This window comes from Gymnoscopelus microlampas (genome assembly GCF_963454915.1).
Source record: "Gymnoscopelus microlampas genome assembly, chromosome: 20".
Classification (NCBI taxonomy): Eukaryota; Metazoa; Chordata; class Actinopteri; order Myctophiformes; family Myctophidae; genus Gymnoscopelus; species Gymnoscopelus microlampas.
The window spans coordinates 29,771,540-29,791,614 of NC_139957.1; the positions used below are offsets into that span (position 1 = coordinate 29,771,540).

Genomic DNA, 20,075 nt, shown 5'->3' on the forward strand with positions numbered 1-20,075 from the left:
ATCAGGGTGGGGTCACACACACAGGATGGAACTCAGACGGTCTTGTGAGAAGACACTCCTGACCTGAGAGAAGAATCACTGCAGGGTGTCCTGTGGTGTTGTTTTTTTTTAGATTTATTTTTGGGCTTTTTATGCCTTTATTATTGATAGAACAGTAGGCTGACAGGAAATGGGGAGAGAGAGAGATGGGGAGTGACACGCAGCAAAGGCCGGCGGGATCGGGACTCGAACCCGCGACACGCTGTCAGGCTACATTGTTATAGCCTAGGTGCCCGGACCGCTACGCCAGTGGTCCGGGCCAGTTTCTGATTATTCTCTGTTGATCTCGTTCACCCAGGAACAAATCGCATCAGCCAAGTGATCCAAGGAGCCCACGAGGGCAGCATCTTTGCTCTGTGCATGCTGAGGAACGGCACCCTGCTGTCTGGAGGGAAGGACCGCAAGCTCATCTCCTGGGACAGTAACTACCAGCAGATACAAATGGTGGAGGTGAGGAGAGCTCACGTTCAAGTTGATCCCTAAAATTTAGAATAGAGAAAACGTTTTGTGGTCCTTTAAAGAGAAACTGCAGATTTTCAACCTAAATCCCATTTTTTCTGACGGAGGAGGAGATCAATAATATACTGTATGACGTCAAACACATTGTTTCACGTCATGATGACATGACGCATTTGGAGGCATCGTTATGCAATGTCAAAATGTTGACTTTTTTTTTTGCCAAACTTTCGGTCATTTGCCTTTGGTTAATCCATCGCACAACGGTGTAATTTGATTTAAAACAAATTTGTTTTCATCGGCAAGTTACACCGTCAGAGTATACATTTGGTTTCAGCATTCCATGTGTAGGAATATCACAACCATTCAAGGTATTCCAAAGCTGATTTGAAAGGATTGAAAAGAGTTTTTAAATAATTTGAATATCATAAACATTAAGACTTGAAAAGATGTGTGGAGTTTTAGAGGGTAAGGTATGGAGATATTAATGTGGAACTGAAAGATGAGTCACCCAAACAGGACTTTTCCTGTGCTAAATATGATCTCATTTTAAGTCAGTGTGGGGTTTTGGATGAAGCTGTAGGGCCAATTTTGATTATCTATCAGCCACTTAATATTCTGCTATGTTTTAATATCGTTCATTTTCGATCTACCGTAGCTTCCTTTAGTGTAGCAAGGTTATACATGAATATGCCTTATACATTAATCATCAACCACTCTGCAGCCTCAGGAAGCAGACTTTGCATTCCAAGCACTGCATCACAACCTTATTACAGAAGATGAGGCAGGTTTGTGCTATGAATGGGGTTTATTGATATACAGTGATTGAATTTAATTTACGGTATGGCTCACATGCCTCATTTACTACAAAGGTTATTGCCTGCTGCACAAAAGGTTATATTGTGCTCACTACAGTATACACTGCTAAGCTGAATTCTTGTGGTTTCCTTCAGTCTCCAATGGCTCTTAGGAAGAAATAATGGTAATGTGGGAAAGAAAACTAAGACAGAAAAATGAAGACACAAACACATGCGTTCTTATAACCTATGCAAACTGAATCAACAAACAAAACTGAATTATTGGTAAAGGTCCAATTAGTAATACAAACTTGTAGCCCCACAAAAGATATATTTTCCCTTAAAAGAATTCTATACTTCTGTAAGTGATTGCCTCAACTGTTGATTGAAGTACTAACACTATAGGCAACAGATACTGTACTTCTTTTGAAAATGTATTTGCCGTATTTTGTGGCTTTAATATCGTCGTTTTTTTAAGTTGGTAATGTTTAGAAATGTTGCCGTGAAACAGTCCTTGACCGAAATGTATGGAAATGTTGCTATTGGTCATCAATATGTCAGATTATTCGAACTGTTTTTCTTCAATCCTATTAAATGCTCTTGGCACTATCCGTAGCATATAATGCTTCTTCCCTCTCATCAAACTGTTGATAAAGATGTACTGACAATGATTTGCACTGACCCTGTGTAATGAGTGATTCTGTTCTCCTTCAGGTACCGGAGTTGTTTGGACCGGTTCGCACCGTAACAGAGGGGAGAGGGGAGACTGTGCTCATTGGGACCACTAAGAACTTTGTTTTACAAGGCAGTTTAGATGGCGAGTTCACTCCCATAACACAGGTAGGTACTCCTGCCTCACCAGTATTATAAAAGGTGTGGGACTATAATAGTCTGTTTACTTTGCATAGCATTCTTTTTTTAAACTGTGGTCATGAGTCATAGGGGTATATATCTGTAGTAAATGATGGTAAATAACTAAAATACCTCTCCTTTCCTCTCCTCTCCAGGGTCATACTGATGAGTTGTGGGGTCTGGCAGTCCATCCCTGCAAGCCTCAGTTTCTAACCTGCGGCTATGACAGGCAAGTTAGCCTATGGGACTCCAGTTCTCATCAGCCCATCTGGACCAAGAACATGGAAGTAAGTATAGTCAACACTGCCCCCTGGGGACCATTTTGAAAATCGCATGACATTGCCTATAATATGACAGAACCAATGTCAAGCAGTTATGGAGAAACAGATTTTAAATGAATATCCACAGTGCAGTGTGACTTTCCAAATGTAGTTGAATCATCTGAGGTAAAAACAACTTTTTTTAAAGATGAATGAATTCATATAATATGCCATATCCAAATATTATGTGGTGTATCACATTAATAAGTTTAGGTGTGTATGCATTTGGTCCATGTCAGTGTCCCCTTTTTATTGTCAGTGGTGGAAGAAGTTAAATGGCCTGAATTAAGTGTACAAAAGTATTGGCATCAAAATATACTTAAAGTACTCTACCAAAGTTAAAGCGCACTCATTATGAATGGCCCATTTCACGATTTCTTTCAGCCAAAGTAACTAGTAACTCAAGTTTTCAACATTTGACATTTTCTACTTCCTGTTTGTGACAGGATGCTGCCCAATCAGCTGGCTTCCACCCGTCTGGAGCTGTGGTCGCCATAGGAACGCAGATTGGCAGGTGAGGAGATCCCATCAACACCTGTTCATTCAATCACTCCAGAACATAGAATTATAAGGTTCTAACCGACGTTCTTGACAGAAATGATGTAATGCTATACATTGTATGTCCAAAACTGTTACTTTTCAGGGAGTGGGAAAAAAAAAGAATCTGTGTTCCAGAGGATTTCATGTAATTAGTATTTAGTCAGTCACAAGCTTTGTTAATACTTTTTATTGATTCTGTATTTATAAAACCCACAGACACACCTAACCACTGTCAACAAAAACAGCAAAATAGCAGCGTTGCATTGCGACACGTCGTGAGGTTGTAGATAGGCTGTTTTTTTATACTTTTGTTCAACACCCTAGTATGACAAAGTAGGGCATTCATTTACAAAAATACAAAAAGTTGAAATATGGTCTATGCCTGACAACAACGGTATGTTGTTTATAGAGCACTAAATATATGTATGAAGTTTACAAAATATACTGTATAAAAAAAATCTATTAACCCTTCTGGAATGTGAAAACTTTGAAGCTCAATATCTCAAAACCACTCTGAACACCAATAGAACAATTCCGGTCACGCACTCATCATTTGTGAGTTTTATGGATTTGGAAATAAACTAAACTACTGCTAAACTAAGCTAAACAGAAAGTGTGTTTGTTCACCTGTATGTCTTTGATCCCGCAGGTGGCTAGTACTGGACACTGACACCAAGGACCTGGTTACAGTCCACACAGATGGCAATGAACAGCTCTCTGTCATGCGATATGCACCAGGTGAGTGGAACACTGCTATGACATAATTATCCCATTTAGACCGGGAAATAATTGTCAATGTAATTTTTAGATATGGCTATTTTTTTTAAATCATGAAGATTTGTGCAAATCTTTGAATATATATATATTTTTTTTAAAGCAAACATTTGTAACTCAAATCTTTGCTTCTGGGGATTCTACAAATGTATTCTAAATCCTAACAGTTTTGTGAAAAACTTATTTTCCTTGACCCAGAAGCAAAGATTTGAGTTACAAATGTTCCCTTAAAAAATATATATATTCAAATATTTGCACAAATGGCCAAGAAATGACACAAAGTGTCACAAAGTCCAGATGTTTTTCAGGTGACTTTATGTCCTACTCTTGCACAGAGAGGGAAGAGAATAAAGTTCACAGAAAAGAAAAACTTAAACATACAATCCATACGTTTTATATCCATTCTCTGCTCGTCCCAACAGAGAGAGTTAATGGAAATTATTTCTGAACCATTACCATACAGATTGGTTAAAGTAACATTTTAGTCATTAAAATAAGGTTCTGGGTTGTAACATTAATTTAACTCTGGGTGTAAAAATGTACCTTTACGGGAGTATTTTGCTGCAAACAAAGGTTCCCTCCGAAACCTCTAACATTCCAGTCACTTGTCATTTTCTTCTAGATGGTAACTTCTTGGCTATTGGTTCCCATGACAACTACATCTACATCTACGCTGTGGCAGAAAATGGCAGGAAGTACAGCCGGGTGGGCAAGTGTTCGGTGAGTGCCTAATAGCCCGCCTGCTCCCTTATTTTTAGTTCCCCTTCTCATCAACTTTATAATTAGTTCCCTTCTCACCCCTATATTTGGTCCTTGTCTCTCCTACTCGATCCTCTCTCAACCCCTTTCTACGGATCTACAAACTCACCAAACTTCGCAACACGACACATTGTGAGCTTGTAGATCGTCCGTTTTCCGCAAAGTGATTTGGTGTAGAGGGAAAAAACATGGGGAGCAAGTATAGACCCCTGTGGTACACAGGGTCAACGGTCAACGAAGTATATAGCGTTTAAATGGTTAATAACCCTGTCTCCATCCTGCATCACCTATTTCTCTCTCGCAGGGTCACTCTAGTTTCATCACCCATCTGGACTGGTCAGAAGACTCCCAGTATCTGGTGTCAAACTCTGGAGACTATGAGATTCTCTACTGTAAGTATATTCACCCTTACACAATTAAATTTTACAGGCTTAAAGCTACAATCGTAACTTGTGTGTCCTCTCCTGACGGAGAGAATGTAATTGCAACTGTAACAATTCAAACCCGGTTCTCCTGTGTGAGAAACATCTACCGCTAGGGGAGATATTGGGCTTATGAGCTTCAGGAAGGGCTACTTGTCAAGTAGATGTCGTACCCAACACCAGGGTCAAAATGTCTCCATGGAAGAGTAGGGAGACCACCTCCAACTACTGCAGATGTGCTAGTTATATTGTACTAGACCATACCCGGTGAAGGGCGCAGGCGAAAGTAGTAGCAAACTTGGGTCCCATCGTGCCCCCTCCCCCCCTTCCTCCCCCCCGCGGGTCCCGTCGCGGCACCCCCCCCCCCCCCCCCCCGACCCCACGGGCCAATGAAATTGAAAAACGGGCTTCGCAGTTAAGTTCAGATGGTAATGGTCAAAGGCTGTGTGCAAAATCAGAGCAATTGCTCCGGCCACTGAGGAGAACCGGGCAGCTTCACCATGACACGACTACAGACACAACTACACGACTACAGAGGTTTGTCAAATTATAGGAGGATGAACATACAAATTGGTTAAAATAATGTTTTATTTATTGAAATAAGTTACATTTATGTTAGTAAGGACTTCCCTATCAGGAGGCGTGTCTTTCTGAATGATAGAGCAGGGAGTAACCTGATAGCCAAGTGTTTAAGGCTCATACTGTACATACTGATCAGCGAGTCCCTGGTTCATTCCATGCCGGTCGAACCATTTGCTGCATGTCATTTCCCTACTCTCTACTATGAAGGCTTAAAAATGCAACAAAATAGAACTTAAACAAATAAAACAAATGAGAGCATGATTTACCACTGTGTTACCAATCAAACACCTAGTGTGTGTGTGTGTGTGTGTGTGTGTGTGTGTGTGTGTGTGTGTGTGTGTGTGTGTGTGTGTGTGTGTGTGTGTGTGTGTGTGTGTGTGTGTGTGTGTGTGTGTGTGTGTGTGTGTGTGTGTGTGTGTGTGTGTGTGTGTGTGTACCAACAAAGAAAAAACGTGTGTTTGTGTGTTTTTCTCAGGGATCCCTTCAGTGTGTAAACAGGTGGTCGGTATGGAGACCTACAGAGACATTACCTGGGCCACCTATACCTGTACTCTAGGCTTCCATGTCTTTGGTAAGTGACAGTTGTGTGTGTGTGTGTGTGTGTGTGTGTGTGTGTGTGTGTGTGTGTGTGTGTAAAATTCTGCATGATTTCCATGTGTGTGTCCATCCAGTAATCCATTGCTTGTGTTTCTCAGGGTTGTGGCCTGATGGCTCAGACGGGACAGACATTAACGCTGTCTGCAGGGACAATGGAAAGAACTTTTTAGTCTCTGGAGATGACTTTGGGAAGGTCCACCTCTTCTCATACCCCTGCTCACAGTTCAGGGTAAGATACTGTGTACACTACTAGGCCAGTAATGGCCTTCTGTCAGCCAATCAAAAATATATTCTGTGGCCACATAAAATTGCTTTAAATTGTTTGTTTGTTTGTTTGTTTTCTTTCAGGCTCCCAGCCATGTGTATGGTGGCCACAGCAGTCATGTGACCAATGTGAACTTCCTATATGATGACGGTTTCCTGGTGTCAACAGGAGGGAAGGATATGAGTGTGATGCAGTGGAGGATAGTCTGAGGAAATAAATGAAACAGACACACATACCATTGGCTACTTAAGCCTGATTTATACTTTGTCGTACAATGGTGTCACTCACTGAAAAAAGCAGATCTACAGTACAAGCTCACAATGTGTCGCATCATACGACAGAGTATAAATTAAGCATTACTGCAACTGGGCCTTGAGATGACAGCTGAACTGAAAAGAACTCTATACCACTCAGATGGAGAGAACTGCACTAAACTGAACCGAACCAAACCAAACGTTAGCATCCACACGATGGATCACAAATGATGAACTGAACTGACCTGAAGTCAGATGGCATGAGCTGATCTGAACAGAACAGAAGTGTGACTTGACAGAACCAGGGCCTGTCAGTCCAAAGGATTCTTTCCTGATCTTCACTCTGAACCTAAAGTAAATGAATTGTGGGAGGTGTACATGGTTGGGGAGGGGAGCATCAAATCCAGAAATCTAGAATATTGCTCCACATCACCTTTAACTCAACCTGCTAAACATTGCTTACTCACATAGTGTACATGTCGGCAATAAACAGCATGAACCACTGTTTAATATGAGAACAAATGAAATGGATCAAATCCACACAGACAGAGAACCAAAGGCTCTAAAGCCAAAATGTATTTGTACAGTGATTTTCACTGCACGCCCCTGCCATATATGTGCACAGCCCTGCCATATATTCTGTCCCAAAGAGGATGATTTCCTTAGCATTTATCAGAAGAAATCCAATACAATTGCAGTGAAGTGTTTGAATCAAACAATATTCTATATGGCGCTAAACAAGAGCATTTGGAACAGAGCCTGTGTTGGGAGTAATTCAGTGGACAGCGCCTATAGACTTTTTAATTGTTAAAATTCATGTTTTCTTATTTTGTCTTTAACAACTCAGGAAAGCATTACTAAAGTAGTATTTTAACCTTTACCCAGTTATTAACAATGTTCGAACAAAACTATTTCTGTTCCGAAAACACCACTCCGCCTTGCGAAAGCAGTGTTATTAACTTTACACCATAGTTATGTTGTATTCTATTTAACCATTGTTCAACAATTATGATTTATATGTTAAAAACAATTAGTTGTACATGAATGCTTTTACAAGGCACTTGAAATAGGATCCAGCCAACACTGGTTTTGGAGAAGATTAATATCTTAGATGCAAAGAGAATAATGACTAGAATAATGATTCACACATTTTTGTTATGATCATGACACTAGAGGTACCATACTGTATAGACGGATTTCCGCGCGACGTCATCACAGAGCAGAATGCGCAATCTGCGCATGCCCGGGTGAAGGCGCGTTCGAAAATACAGCCCTGAGCGGCAGTGAGCGCACTGGCCAATACAAACTAATAGGCGAGTGTGCTCCGGTGCGTAATTTCCAAACGCACCCATAGGCTTCCCCCCGCAGCTGCGCGGTCATATTCCTCTCATGTTTACTAACAGGAAACCTCTCTATGCAGCCCCTTTAACTTATGAGGCCCAACATTCACATGATAGGAAAAGTGCTGCCCCAATCAGGTTCCCTGAGGTACTGCACAGTTTTACCAGTGATAAATAATCAGTTATTAAATGAAACATTAGGAATTTAGTCTTTCTCAAAGGCACTATATGGGGATATTGCTACTATTTGTGCTTCCTCATCTTTGCAGCCAGAAACTGTTTTTCTATTATTTATTGATCATGGGCTACAACTTCTAATGCCAATTTCACTTTGAGTTTTCTATTTTACTGAAACCCTGTATAGATATAGTTGTGTAAATATAACAATAGGTTCGTAACAGACATGGGCAAAATGTAGATGTATTGTATGTATTTGAAACGGTTTCAAATGTTTGGAGAAACCTGTGACATGCTTGATTTATCTTACCATGCCCTTGCATTTATGTCAAAGCCGAAGTGGAAGGCAAACCAAAATCAAGCATTGAGCTGTTCAATGGTTATTATGGAGCCGTTTCAAATCTGTATGAGTCTGTAGTCTGCCCATGTTGTGTGTAAGTCTCAGACCATTGCACTGTAACTGTTTACTTATGATGTGTGCTCCCATGCTGTGCACTGTCAACCACTGACAAGATAAAGATCTTAAAACTGCTCAAGGTTGAACGAGGGATGTCCCGCGTGACACTGTCTGATTTATACTTTGTCGTACGATGGAGTCGCATGCCGAAAATAAGCAGATCTAAGTTCACAGCGTGTCGCAATTTGCGACGCATTGTGAGCTTGTAGATCGGTTATTTTTGGAGCATATAACAAGGCTTCAGCTTGATAAACATACAGTACATCAGGCCTATTCACATTATGAACAAGTAAATCACCACCAAGCAAGCATTTATTATAGCTTTCAACAAGTCCTAATTCCTCACACAATAACATTTTCTCAATGTTCTCAATTTTCTATCCTGTGTTCGATTAGATTGAGAAGAAAAAAAAACATCTATTTAATTTTAAGGTAAACAGCAACTCATGATTTAATACTGAAATGCATGAATAAACTTCTTTTAACTTGCTCTTCTAAGCATTTTGATGATTGGGATCAAATAGATTTGAATATCTCATCACATGTTTAATGTGTTATAATTAAGAGGGTTGGTTTATTGTAACTGTTGGCATGACAGGGAATCATCTGATGATATTTGATCTAGTATAGTACGTAAGTCACCTTTCCAGAGTGAATGTGAAATCTTAGTCTTCTTAGATAGTTTTACCACTAAACACTTCAAAATATAACATTTATCTGACAGTAAAGGCAACATATGTCTATTTCTCTGTGGCTCTTCATACCTTTTTACCATATTCTGAGTCTTAATGTTTCATGATGCTTGTGTGTTATCACTTCAACTCATCCTGCACAGTAAAATCCTCAAAGTTATCCTTTTAACCATAATTCTGAGGATTTGTGTGAGAGGTTTTCGCTTGTGATGAATATGTTTTAAAACAAAAAAATAATTCTTATGTTTAAAAAATATAAGAACAAAACCTATGTATAACCATGAGTGACTGACTTGTATTTGTGTGAAATTTGTCATATAGGTGTTTTCACATTCCTCTGAAGGCAAAAGAGCTCACCGCCTTACCCCTTATCCCTAAAGCCATTTTACTATTTTGAAAAACATAAAAAAATAGTTCAACTAGACGAGCTACATCGACACGTTGTGAGCTTGTAGATCGGCTATTTGAACTATTTAAAAATGTTTTTCAAAATAGTAGAAAACTACAAAAACGTTTAGGGGTAACCGTCGAGCCCCTTTTCAGACATTTTTTTTTATTGTGTGGGAACCACATACAAAAAAACACATGTTAAACAACATATCATAGCACATTATGTTTACATAGCGTAGAAGGGAGGGGACTCAGGGGAGTGCGTGTGTGTGTGTGTGTGGGGGGGGGGGGGCAGATGGGGGGAGGAGAAAAGAGATGGGATGGGGGGGGGGTGCATGCATTGCACGCATGCGTCTTCGTCGCTAGTGGGCAGCATTGAGCTGACCCCCGCGGTCTGTTTCGCACGCCTGTTAAACATTTTCTCCTGCAAATCTCCACCTCCTCCTCCTCGTCCTCACGGCACCACCAACCAAAACAGAAAACACTTCGAATGGGAAGAAAATATGGAAACAGGGAGGCGGGCGGGTGACAAACGACCACAGTTCGCCGTCTTCTACCGAACCAGAGCATCGCAACGAACGAACATGGAATTGGGAATAAGCAACGCACGTGGAGAGAGACGAGGGAGCACAAAGCAGAGATAGGACACAACGCTAGGATTCTCGCATAGCGTCCATCAGAAACACACTCAAGCCCATATATAATCTTTACAATATATGTACTGGACACGAGGCTGCCGTATCATAATATAGACTATTGTCTACCCTACAACTCGTCTGGAAGAGGCTATTCGGAAACGAAGAGGACTCGGCTAGTCATTTCATGCCATCATCATCATCATCTCCCATTGAACAGAAGATTCAGGGAAAATGAGGTAAGCAACGGCTTTAGCCAGCAGCATTCATTGCCAGGTTTTGCGAGAGAAACAAGCAACCGGTTCCACGAAAACAAGCCCAAAAGAAGCGACTTAATTAGGCCACATGAGCGCATTTAGATCTATGTTCATCAGCTGTTTGATAATAGTCGATCTACAAGCTCACAACGCGGCGCAATGCGACGCCTTGTGAGCTTGTAGATCTGCTATTATCAAAACAAATCTTTGGATTTTTATATATATATATATATATATATTTTTTTTTAAACACAAATCTGGTATGGGGGGGGGGGGGTCCCTGCCACAAAACATTTTTTTAAGATGGGGGGGGGGGTCCGTGTGGACAAATACATATTAATGCGCTCCCTGCTTGGACCGACCTATACCGCGTCATGTCAGGGCGCAGTATGAGCGATGCACCGGTTCCTGTGCCTGGGATCTACATGATCCACAACGTACACATATGATCATTCATTTTACAGCGAATATGCGTCGATATACCAACGCCATGCATGACGAAACGTAGCATTTGACTGTATTAACGGTTTATTGTGCTCTCGTGAGGACAATACTTTGACCATCATCATCAGGCGGACCCACCCACACACGACACACACACCGTGCTTCTGGATGCTGAATAGACATGATAGGAATATAGCTTCTTTACTTGCTTATATAATATACACAGTAACATCAATACGACCATCTCCATGTAATTTTAGATCTATTGTCATGGATGGACACGCCCATTTTGACTGAAAGCAGGATTTAGCTGGGCTAATGTTGTCATGGAAACGACAGCATCACGTATTTTCTCCACCTGTGCTACTTGCTACTTGCGTTGAACGGGTATGATGGAGATGGATGTTGTCTATGGTGTGGATGGAAGGGGAATTGAATGATTGGGGGCTTCAGGCACAAATGACCCATCTCAGCATTTCCAGGGGAGGAGGTGTTTATTCCGGTGGTTGCCAGGCAGGTTATCAGACAGACGCATACATTGCACAGAGATGCCCACACACAGATACACATGATCACAGACCATTGTAACACACACACACACACACACACACACACACACACACACACACACACACACACACACACACACACACACACACACACACACACACACAGCCAATGGAAAAAGAGGATGTCTTCTGTCCAAATCCTATAAGTCTGTGTTCTAAATCAACCCCAGCAGGGCCTATGTATTGAGGTAGTATTTTGAGCCCTGCACTGAGCAGACTGGTATGCAGAATGCAATGAGGCCCATATTCTCTCCAGAGAAAAGTATTGTATTCTACAGAGACGGGGGGAGAGAGAGAGAGAGAGGGACGAGAGAGTGCTATTAGGGGCAGTTCTTTCCTTAAGCCGTGTGTGTGTGTGTGTGTGTGTGTGTGTGTGTGTGTGCGTGTGCACAGGCGTGATCGTGGACATCATACCAGTTGATTGGAGGCTCATGACTAATTGGGGGACAAAATCTGTGTTTCCAATGAGACTTTACCACAGTGTCATGGAATTAGGGATACAGTTGTTAGGGTTAAGGTTAGGGTTAGATCAGTTGTGGTTACGGTTAGGGTAAGGGGATATGAAATGAATGTCCCTAAAAGTTTGCAAACCCAAAGTGTGTGTGTGTGCGTGCGTGTACGTGAGCGTGTGTTCCTGACAAAGGCCACATTTGTGGGGACGAATGTTGGAAATGAAACCAGATGATTGGGGTCGGCATGTCAAATGCGTGCCAAAATTATTGGTGTCCCCAGTTAGATTTCACTGAAGTTTCATTGGGTTGGAAGTTGGGACTGAGTTGCCAGGGTTTGGGGTTAGGGTCAGGGGATATGGATGAATGTAAGTCAATGTAATGTCACAAATAGCAAAAAACGTGTGTGTGTGTGTGTGTGTGTGTCCCTTTGTCGTTGTGCACGTGACCACCTCCCTCAGAGGAAAAGACATACAGTATGAGAGAGGGAGGGAAGAGGCAGTGGAGCCTCAAGGCTCTGTCCTCCCTAATCTGAACAGCTGTGTAGAATGCTACTGTGTTTGCTGAGTGCACAGTAAAATCCCTATTCCCTAGTGTTCATTCAATCCTGAGGGTGTAAGACGTACCATTTAGTGTTGATGGTCCATTTGGGGTCCAATATTACACCCTCATAGTTGAATGAATGCTTTGGATTTTACTGTTTTAATCTGATCCAAACATCATTCTCATCTGTACTACTCATATAATATGACTTCTAGTAGTCAAATAATTGAAATACATTCCTGCATGGCGAATTTGCGATAAAATATTTTTCTCGTCTGCAAAAGCTCTGCTGCTTGTGTCCCATCGTGTGTGTGTGTGTGTGTGTGTCTGCAAAAGCTCTGCTGCTTGTGTGCGTGTGTTTGCGTGTGTGTGTTCTTGCCAGAGGCTGCTCAGCTCTTTGACTCGGACCCAAAAGGGAAGTCTTAAATCTCCACAAAGCAACAACAAGGTGACTGGTCTTTGCCTTGCAGAAAGACAGAAGATGATCCAACTCAAAGACGTGATTTGTTCAGCCCTGCTGCCTCCTTTGCAAATGTGTGTCTCTGTGTATGTGTGTACATGCATGCATGCACACACACACACACACACACACACACACACACACACACACACACACACACACACACACACACACACACACACACACACACACACGCATATTGATGTTGAGCTGAGCTATTTTTAACCATGGGTAACATTGGTCTGCATTTCTATAGCGCCTTTATCCCCAGTGCTTTACCATGTGCGTTAGGTTCACACACACACACACACACACACACACACACACACACACACACACACACACACACACACACACACACACACACACACACACACACACACACACACACACATTTTGCAAGATACCAACCTGCTCATCGGGGGCAGATAGGGGTTCACTGTCTTGCTCAAGGACACTTCGACAAGCCAGTATCAACCCTTGAAGCTTCCAGTCCCCAGACACCAGTGGCAATCCGTATTTGTGTGTGTGTGTGTGTGTGTGTGTGTGTGTGAGAGAGACATAGGGAAATTTAAAGAAAGACTGAGCAGAAAAAGAAAGATGGTAAAAAAGACAGAGATCCCTGCCGTGCTGTTAATGTGAGAATGATTTGTGAAGTGGTAATTGTGGTGACTCATCATAGGAAGGTGCAGACTGCGTTTTAGGTCAGCCGGTGGCACATAAAACGCTGAGTTATGCGTTTCACTGCAGGCTGACTCTGCTGCCCTCGTAACTGATCAGAAATCTGCTCGGCAAGAGCCAGCGTCAGCACAGTCCAGCGGCAGGCAGGTAGGCCTAACAACGCTATATATCAATGTTTCAGTTTTGATAACAATAGTTCACCAAAAAAAGACATAAATAAACTACATTAGGTAAAAGAATAAAATAAAGTCTGAAAGTAAAAAGGGGGGGTCACTCAGTCAAGACAGATTCTGCTAACAGCGGAATATGTCGGCACCACTGCCCTAAACATGTAGTGTTGTTAGTAGGAATAAACACAGAAGCTCCCGGGAGGAAGTGGACTAAGGAAGGGGAGGAGCCAAACTGAGTTTATGTTTCTACACAAAAAAGGAGGTAGTGTCCCCAGAGGCAAAAACAAAGGAGAAAAAATTACATATTTTTATTTTTTTACCGAATGGTTAAAGGTAGGGTAAGTGATATTTTTGGGTTAAAACAAAAAGTATTTTGTTAAAAGGTTAAAGCACTATATTCTGATAGTAATCATTGCTATAGAGTTTTTGTTCAGTAACAGGAGTCTCCCCGTCTCTCCAGCTCTTTAATAAACAGAAAGTACATTTTCCGGTAGGTGTCAAAATATCAGCCAATCAGGAGAAAGTACCCATTTTTAAGCTTCATTTTTATAGTGTTCCAGTTCCAATTTTGTCTGCTCATTTCTTCTATATCCTGATCTGATTGGATAAAATTGGAAATGAAACTGAAACGAAAATGCATTTTCTGTTTTATAAAGAGCTGGAGAGACAAGGAGACTCCTTTTACTGAACAAACACTCAATAGCAATGAGTACTATCAGAATATAGAGCTATTTAACACTTATTTTAACCAAAGAAAATCACTTACCCTACCTTTAAAGATTGCCCATATTGCCTTTGATGTGGTTAGGGTCCACAAGGGGGGGGGGGGGCAGCAACTGAAAAGGCCCCATCACCAAAGGTTCAATGCTTGGACCTGAGGGTTTGCAGGAGGTTGGCATCACCGGACCTGAGGAATTGGGATGGGACGTGATGGTCAAGAATGTCCCAGAGGTAGGAGTGGAGCTCTGTTGTTGAGGGCCTTGCAGGTGGCGAGGAGAATTTTGAAGTTGAAGGTCTTGTAGGACTGGTCATGTGATGTAGTCTCTGGAGCGGGTACTGGTGGTTAGGGTTGGTATCCGGAATCGGGTGTAACCGGGTCCAACATTGACGGAACCGGAATCCCTTCCATCACTTTGGGAACCGTTTCAGGAACCGGTTTTATGACACTGTCAGAGCTGGCATGTGGACTTCACGTCTGCTATACAATTACAATACTGGTGGTTCTCAGACTTTTACATTTCATGGACCACCATAACTCTGAGAGAACGGGTCCATTTGGTTCCATTTGTACACTCAGAGTTACAGACCGGTTAGGGTCCATTTGGAAGGAATCGTTAAAGGGAACCGTTAAGGAATCGGACCGTTAAGACAGAGGGAATCTGTTCATATTTGTTCAATATGAACGTACTACAGTTCCTTCCTGGTATGTTTTGGGTAAATCATGTGGGCCTATTGCCCTTGGTAGTTCACATAAACCTCAACTGTGTACTTACTTACCATGCATATCATCACCTCCATCCCAGAGTTAAATTAACAGGATTTTATTGTGTAATGTTCCCTTCATATTTCCACACAACCCACCAGCATCATTCCTCATATAGCTGACCAGTTCAAAATCAGGTTCCAACATCCTTCCTGTCTATTAACTGAACTGCATCAGAATCCATCAGTGTATCAATTGATCTCTTCACACCCAAAGACAAAAGCATTGCCAAGTGTCTCTCTCTCTCTCGCGCGCTCGCGCGCTCTCTCGCTCTCTCTCTCTCTCTCTCTCTCTCTCCCCCCTTCAATTCACTATTTATGTGTATCTAGTTCAGTGTAACATACATCATTTATATTAGATCCGTTGGCCATATCTTCTGGCTTCTGTAGCTGTTGTCATGAATCAATCAAATTATAGCTTAAGCTTCCATCTATTACACCAACCTGCTTACCTACTGGTAAGTAGGGATAGAAGGTAACTAATTACATTTACTCTTGTAATGTGTCAATTTGTCAATTTAATGTATCACCTTTTTGAGTAGATTTTTTACGAGAAAATTACACAAAAACTTAACTCAAGTATATTTTTGATGAAGTATTCTTTAAGTACTCTTAAAGTATACTAATTTTGGAGAGGCAAGAATTACAGTTATGCTGTTATGGCACAATCAGGACGTATTCATATGGAAATAAGATGGGGTGTTATAACGGCTTTACTGTGAATCTCTGTCATAATTGATAATGCCAGTCTTGCCCACATATGGATCTGAAATTATGAATTCACAAAATGTGAAAAATACACACACACACACACACACACACACACACACACACACACACACACACACACACACACACACACACACACACACACACAGAGAGAGAGATTGTACTGGCAGTGTACACAAGAAATTGGTGCTGATCAGTCCAGTGGTTTGCGAGATAAGCCACGGACACACAGACTCACGTCTCTTCTCACGGTTTGACCCCTAGGTGCCACACTGTAAAAATATATGGCCCAGATGCCACATTGGCCCTGGCACAGTGACATTATTGTCACTAACTGTTACTCTGCTTTTGTACTTTTACTTGAGTACTTATACTTGATATACTGTAATATTTCAGTTTCAGCATTTCTACTGAGTACCCCTGTTTAAACCTACTGAGGCTACGATTACGTCCCGTCTGACTGCATTTTAGGAAGTCATGGCATGGTCTTGCCAGAGGCCTTTCTTGTGGGTTTTTGTGCAAACCCTCTTTTGGGGACTAGAATGCTCTTTGTTTGTTTTCCACACCTTTGCCTGCTGTGATAAAGCAGCTTAATGGTCTAAGTTTGCCTCCGGCCAGATGGAGTACGACACGCCACAAGGAAGAAAAACCAAAAGATTACACTACACTGCAGGAATGAGAACGCCAGAGCTATAATCTGCAAAACAAAGACCTTCCATTGTGGGTTCTTTCTGTATGTTATCAAATGGCTGTGGGTTGTTGATACAGCATGCGGGATTGAGTAATAGTTTGTTATATGATCATTTTGGGAGCAATAGTTTGTTTTATGACCATTTGTGAGCCCAAGCAAAATAATTACTTTGTTTAGCCCATTAAAACCGGGAAAGCAGTTGTTGAGTATTGAGTTATTGTTCTGTCATCTCAAGGGGGGCTAAATGTGTGTATCTCTACACTGCAAACCTCTGAGTGTCAATCGTACTCTGACACTGTACAAAATGTAACTGTAGAATTAACTTAACACTCAGGATTTTACTTAGTGTTGTATACACTACTATTAGGCAAATAGATCATTTATTTTCTCTAACCTGTAGAAAGAAATGTGTTTTATGTGCCTGGCTGTGTTCTGTCCTACTGTACTGTAAACTACTGACAGCTCCCTGTGTGAGCACTAGTGTTGTGTATCCCAACATGCCACACTGTAATTTCCATCCAATGGAAATGACTCCTTGGAGGCAGAAAGAAAAGATCTCCAATCCTTGGAATGGAGCAAGGTGACTGGTCTTGTCTGGTCACATGTTCTCCTCTCTCTCTCTCTCTCTCTCTCTGTGTCTCCTCTCTCTGTCTCTGTCTCAACACTTCCCTCCTTCTTTTGCTCTCTGCCCTCCCCATCTCTCTCTCTCTCTCTCTCCTTCCTTCCCTCAGTCTTACTGACTCCTTCACACAACTATGGACTTCTAACTGTGTGGATGTCTGCTCCGATAGTTCGGTCACTTTTCGCCTTTTTCCCTGCCGCTCTGAGTATGTCCAGGGAAGGGAAGACTTTCACTGGACGGCAAACTGAGCACAGTGCTGGACATTATGAGCATAGCTCTCCGCTCGGTCGCTCTTGTTAATGCTTCCCTCTGTGCTCCACCATAATCTCCCCAACCTCCTCCTTTCGTCTTGTGCGAAAGGATTCTCTGCTTGTTTCTGCAACTTCACCTACCCAGCTGAAGCAATTCGCCAGACATGTACTCCCTTGATGACTTTGGGTAAGGAAGCCCTGCTTGTCCAATCACGGCTTCTCTTGTTACTGTCTCTCTCTCTCTGCCTCATCTTCCCCTGCCTCTCTCTCTCCCTCTCTCCCCTCCTGTCCTGCTGCAGCGTTATGTGAGAAGGAGCGGATTTGGCTTCAGAGTTTTGCGGTAGCCGTTGTGACTGAGAGGGAAAGCATGCGTTGCCGCTTGTCCCGCTGGTATTTATTCAAAGCCATTCTCGCTCTCTTTCCAGCTGCCTGCAGTAACCACAGAGCTGGAGCTGGTTTTGGGTCTTTAAACAACATACTGTAAGCATGCAGGCAGGAAACACTGTCTGCAAGAAACAACACCTATGTCTTCTCTTCTCTCCTATTCTGTTCCCCTCTTCTATTCCTCTCCCCCCCCCCCCCCCCCCCCCCCTGTATATCTGTGTCTCTCTGCATCCTTGTCTTCCCTCATGCTTTCACTGCGTTGTTGAATAATGCACCAGGGTAGACTGAGTGATAGAGACAGGAAGAAGAAAAGGAGGGGGAAAATCCTCTAGGAGTTGTTGACTTTCTCTCTCTCTCTCTTCTCTTGCTCTCTCTTTCTCTCTCTAGCCAGCTGTTAGCAGGGAGGCGTGATTGGTTATTACCTCCCACAAATATTCCATTGGTCAAATCCTTTCTAGGGACGATAAATTGAGTTCCTCACTTTCTAGTATCACTTTCAGAGATAATAGTGTGTGTGTGTGTGTGTGTGTGTGTGTGTGTGTGTGTGTGTGTGTGTGTGTGTGTGTGTGTGTGTGTGTGTGTGTGTGTGTGTGTGTGTGTGTGTGTGTGTGTGTGTGTGTGTGTGTGTGTGTGTGTGTGTGTGTGTGTGTGTGTGTGTGCGTGCGTGCGTGCGTGCGTGCGTGCGTGCGTGCGTGCGTGCGTGCGAGCGAGCGAGCGAGCGAGCGAGCGAGCGAGAGAGAGAGAGCACTAGCCAGAGTAGGAGTAGGACCATCATCAAAGGCCAGATGACAGAAGGGTAGAAGGGTTTCTCTACATAATGACGGCGAGGGCAGATTACAAAAGAACATAATGATTTGTTGGAGCTCAAACACTGATGTGGCTCAGAGCAGGGTAGAGTTGATAACATCAGTGGGTTTTACACACGCTGCTAGCATACGCTGTTGTAATAATCTACTGTACAATGTCTGTACAGTCTCTCCCTTTCTCTTTCTCTCTCTCTCTCTCTCTGTCTGTCTGTCTGTCTGTCTGTCTGTCTGTCTGTCTGTCTGATCACTGTTTATGAGGTATAATAACTGATACTGACATGGTCGCGTCTATCACAGACAGCACATGCTGGTGTGTTTTTGCACAGCATGGCTGTAAGAAAATGACTTGCTTATTCTGTTCAATGGCTTATCAACTTAACGTGTTGTGACTAGAGCATCGCCGCAGTCGGACCTGTGTAACCTCGGATGGTGTTCTGTGTGTACCACTGTCTCCTCCTCTTCAGTTTCTTCTAGTTTTGTTTACCCATTGTCAAATCCCTCATGATGCTCCCTGTCTCGACTCCTCGTGAGTTGTGTTCCCCCTTGCCTTTCTGCTGACAGTCTGACCATTCAACCCATTAAGACCTGAGGCTGATTCTACAAATGTCTTCTAAATCAGTTTTCTGAAAAACTGTTGTTGCTATATAAACTTTTTCATGTCAGACAAGGACCCCCAAAATTATTTGTATTTGGCCACCGACCCCCATCTCAAAATAGCGCTCATAGCGTGGCACTCGGTGCATGGGTTAATTTGCTGCTGGTCAGACACAAAAATCCAGCTGGTCTCTATTTTGAGTGACTTACTGTATACTGATGTGCACACTGCTGAACAACACTGTGTGCGCTGTGGAGTGTTCTAAAAGGAGGTGGTGTTTCCCTTTAAGGATCAGGATTAGCGTCAGGACGAGGAGGACCCGAGAGCACCGTGGAGGATGGAGGGAGGAGGGGAGGTGGGGGAGGGGTGGCGGAAAATACATGCTCTCCATATGTGTCCATGACAATCAGCCCGAAGGCCTATTGGCAACTATGGAGTTATGTGATGAATACGTTATGTCACCGCAGGGGGCCAGTCACCTACTTTGGTCAGGAGGGGACTGTTTTAGTCGCTAAGAAATAGAGCCTCACAATAAACACTGGCATTATGAACATTGAGCGTTCATCTTCTCGGCCTATATTTCAGTATATCAGA

General features: G+C 42.6%; 2 protein-coding genes across 8 annotated transcripts in view; both read left to right on the forward strand.

The window, feature by feature from the left end:
* Positions 1-9,122, forward strand: part of eml1 (EMAP like 1) — a 78,383-nt gene extending 69,261 nt beyond the window's left edge. For all 4 annotated transcript variants that reach the window (XM_084043879.1, XM_084043876.1, XM_084043877.1 and 1 more), the window contains 10 exons: positions 338-489; positions 2,007-2,132; positions 2,300-2,431; positions 2,911-2,978; positions 3,654-3,742; positions 4,401-4,498; positions 4,842-4,929; positions 6,017-6,112; positions 6,237-6,367; positions 6,487-9,122. In XM_084043879.1, the coding sequence (XP_083900005.1) occupies positions 338-489; positions 2,007-2,132; positions 2,300-2,431; positions 2,911-2,978; positions 3,654-3,742; positions 4,401-4,498; positions 4,842-4,929; positions 6,017-6,112; positions 6,237-6,367; positions 6,487-6,612 (1,106 nt within the window). In that variant the 3' untranslated portion in view covers positions 6,613-9,122. The remainder of the gene's footprint in view (positions 1-337; positions 490-2,006; positions 2,133-2,299; positions 2,432-2,910; positions 2,979-3,653; positions 3,743-4,400; positions 4,499-4,841; positions 4,930-6,016; positions 6,113-6,236; positions 6,368-6,486) is intronic.
* A 1,056-nt stretch (positions 9,123-10,178) lies between these two features.
* Positions 10,179-20,075, forward strand: part of evla (Enah/Vasp-like a) — a 53,489-nt gene continuing 43,592 nt past the window's right edge. For 2 of the 4 annotated variants that reach the window (XM_084043949.1, XM_084043950.1), the window contains exons 1-2: positions 17,556-17,883; positions 18,122-18,176. In XM_084043949.1, the coding sequence (XP_083900075.1) occupies positions 17,745-17,883; positions 18,122-18,176 (194 nt within the window). In that variant the 5' untranslated portion in view covers positions 17,556-17,744. Of the gene's footprint in view, positions 10,588-17,555; positions 17,884-18,121; positions 18,177-20,075 lie in introns of those variants that run through there. The other 2 variants (XM_084043952.1, XM_084043951.1) reach the window with 2 other exon arrangements.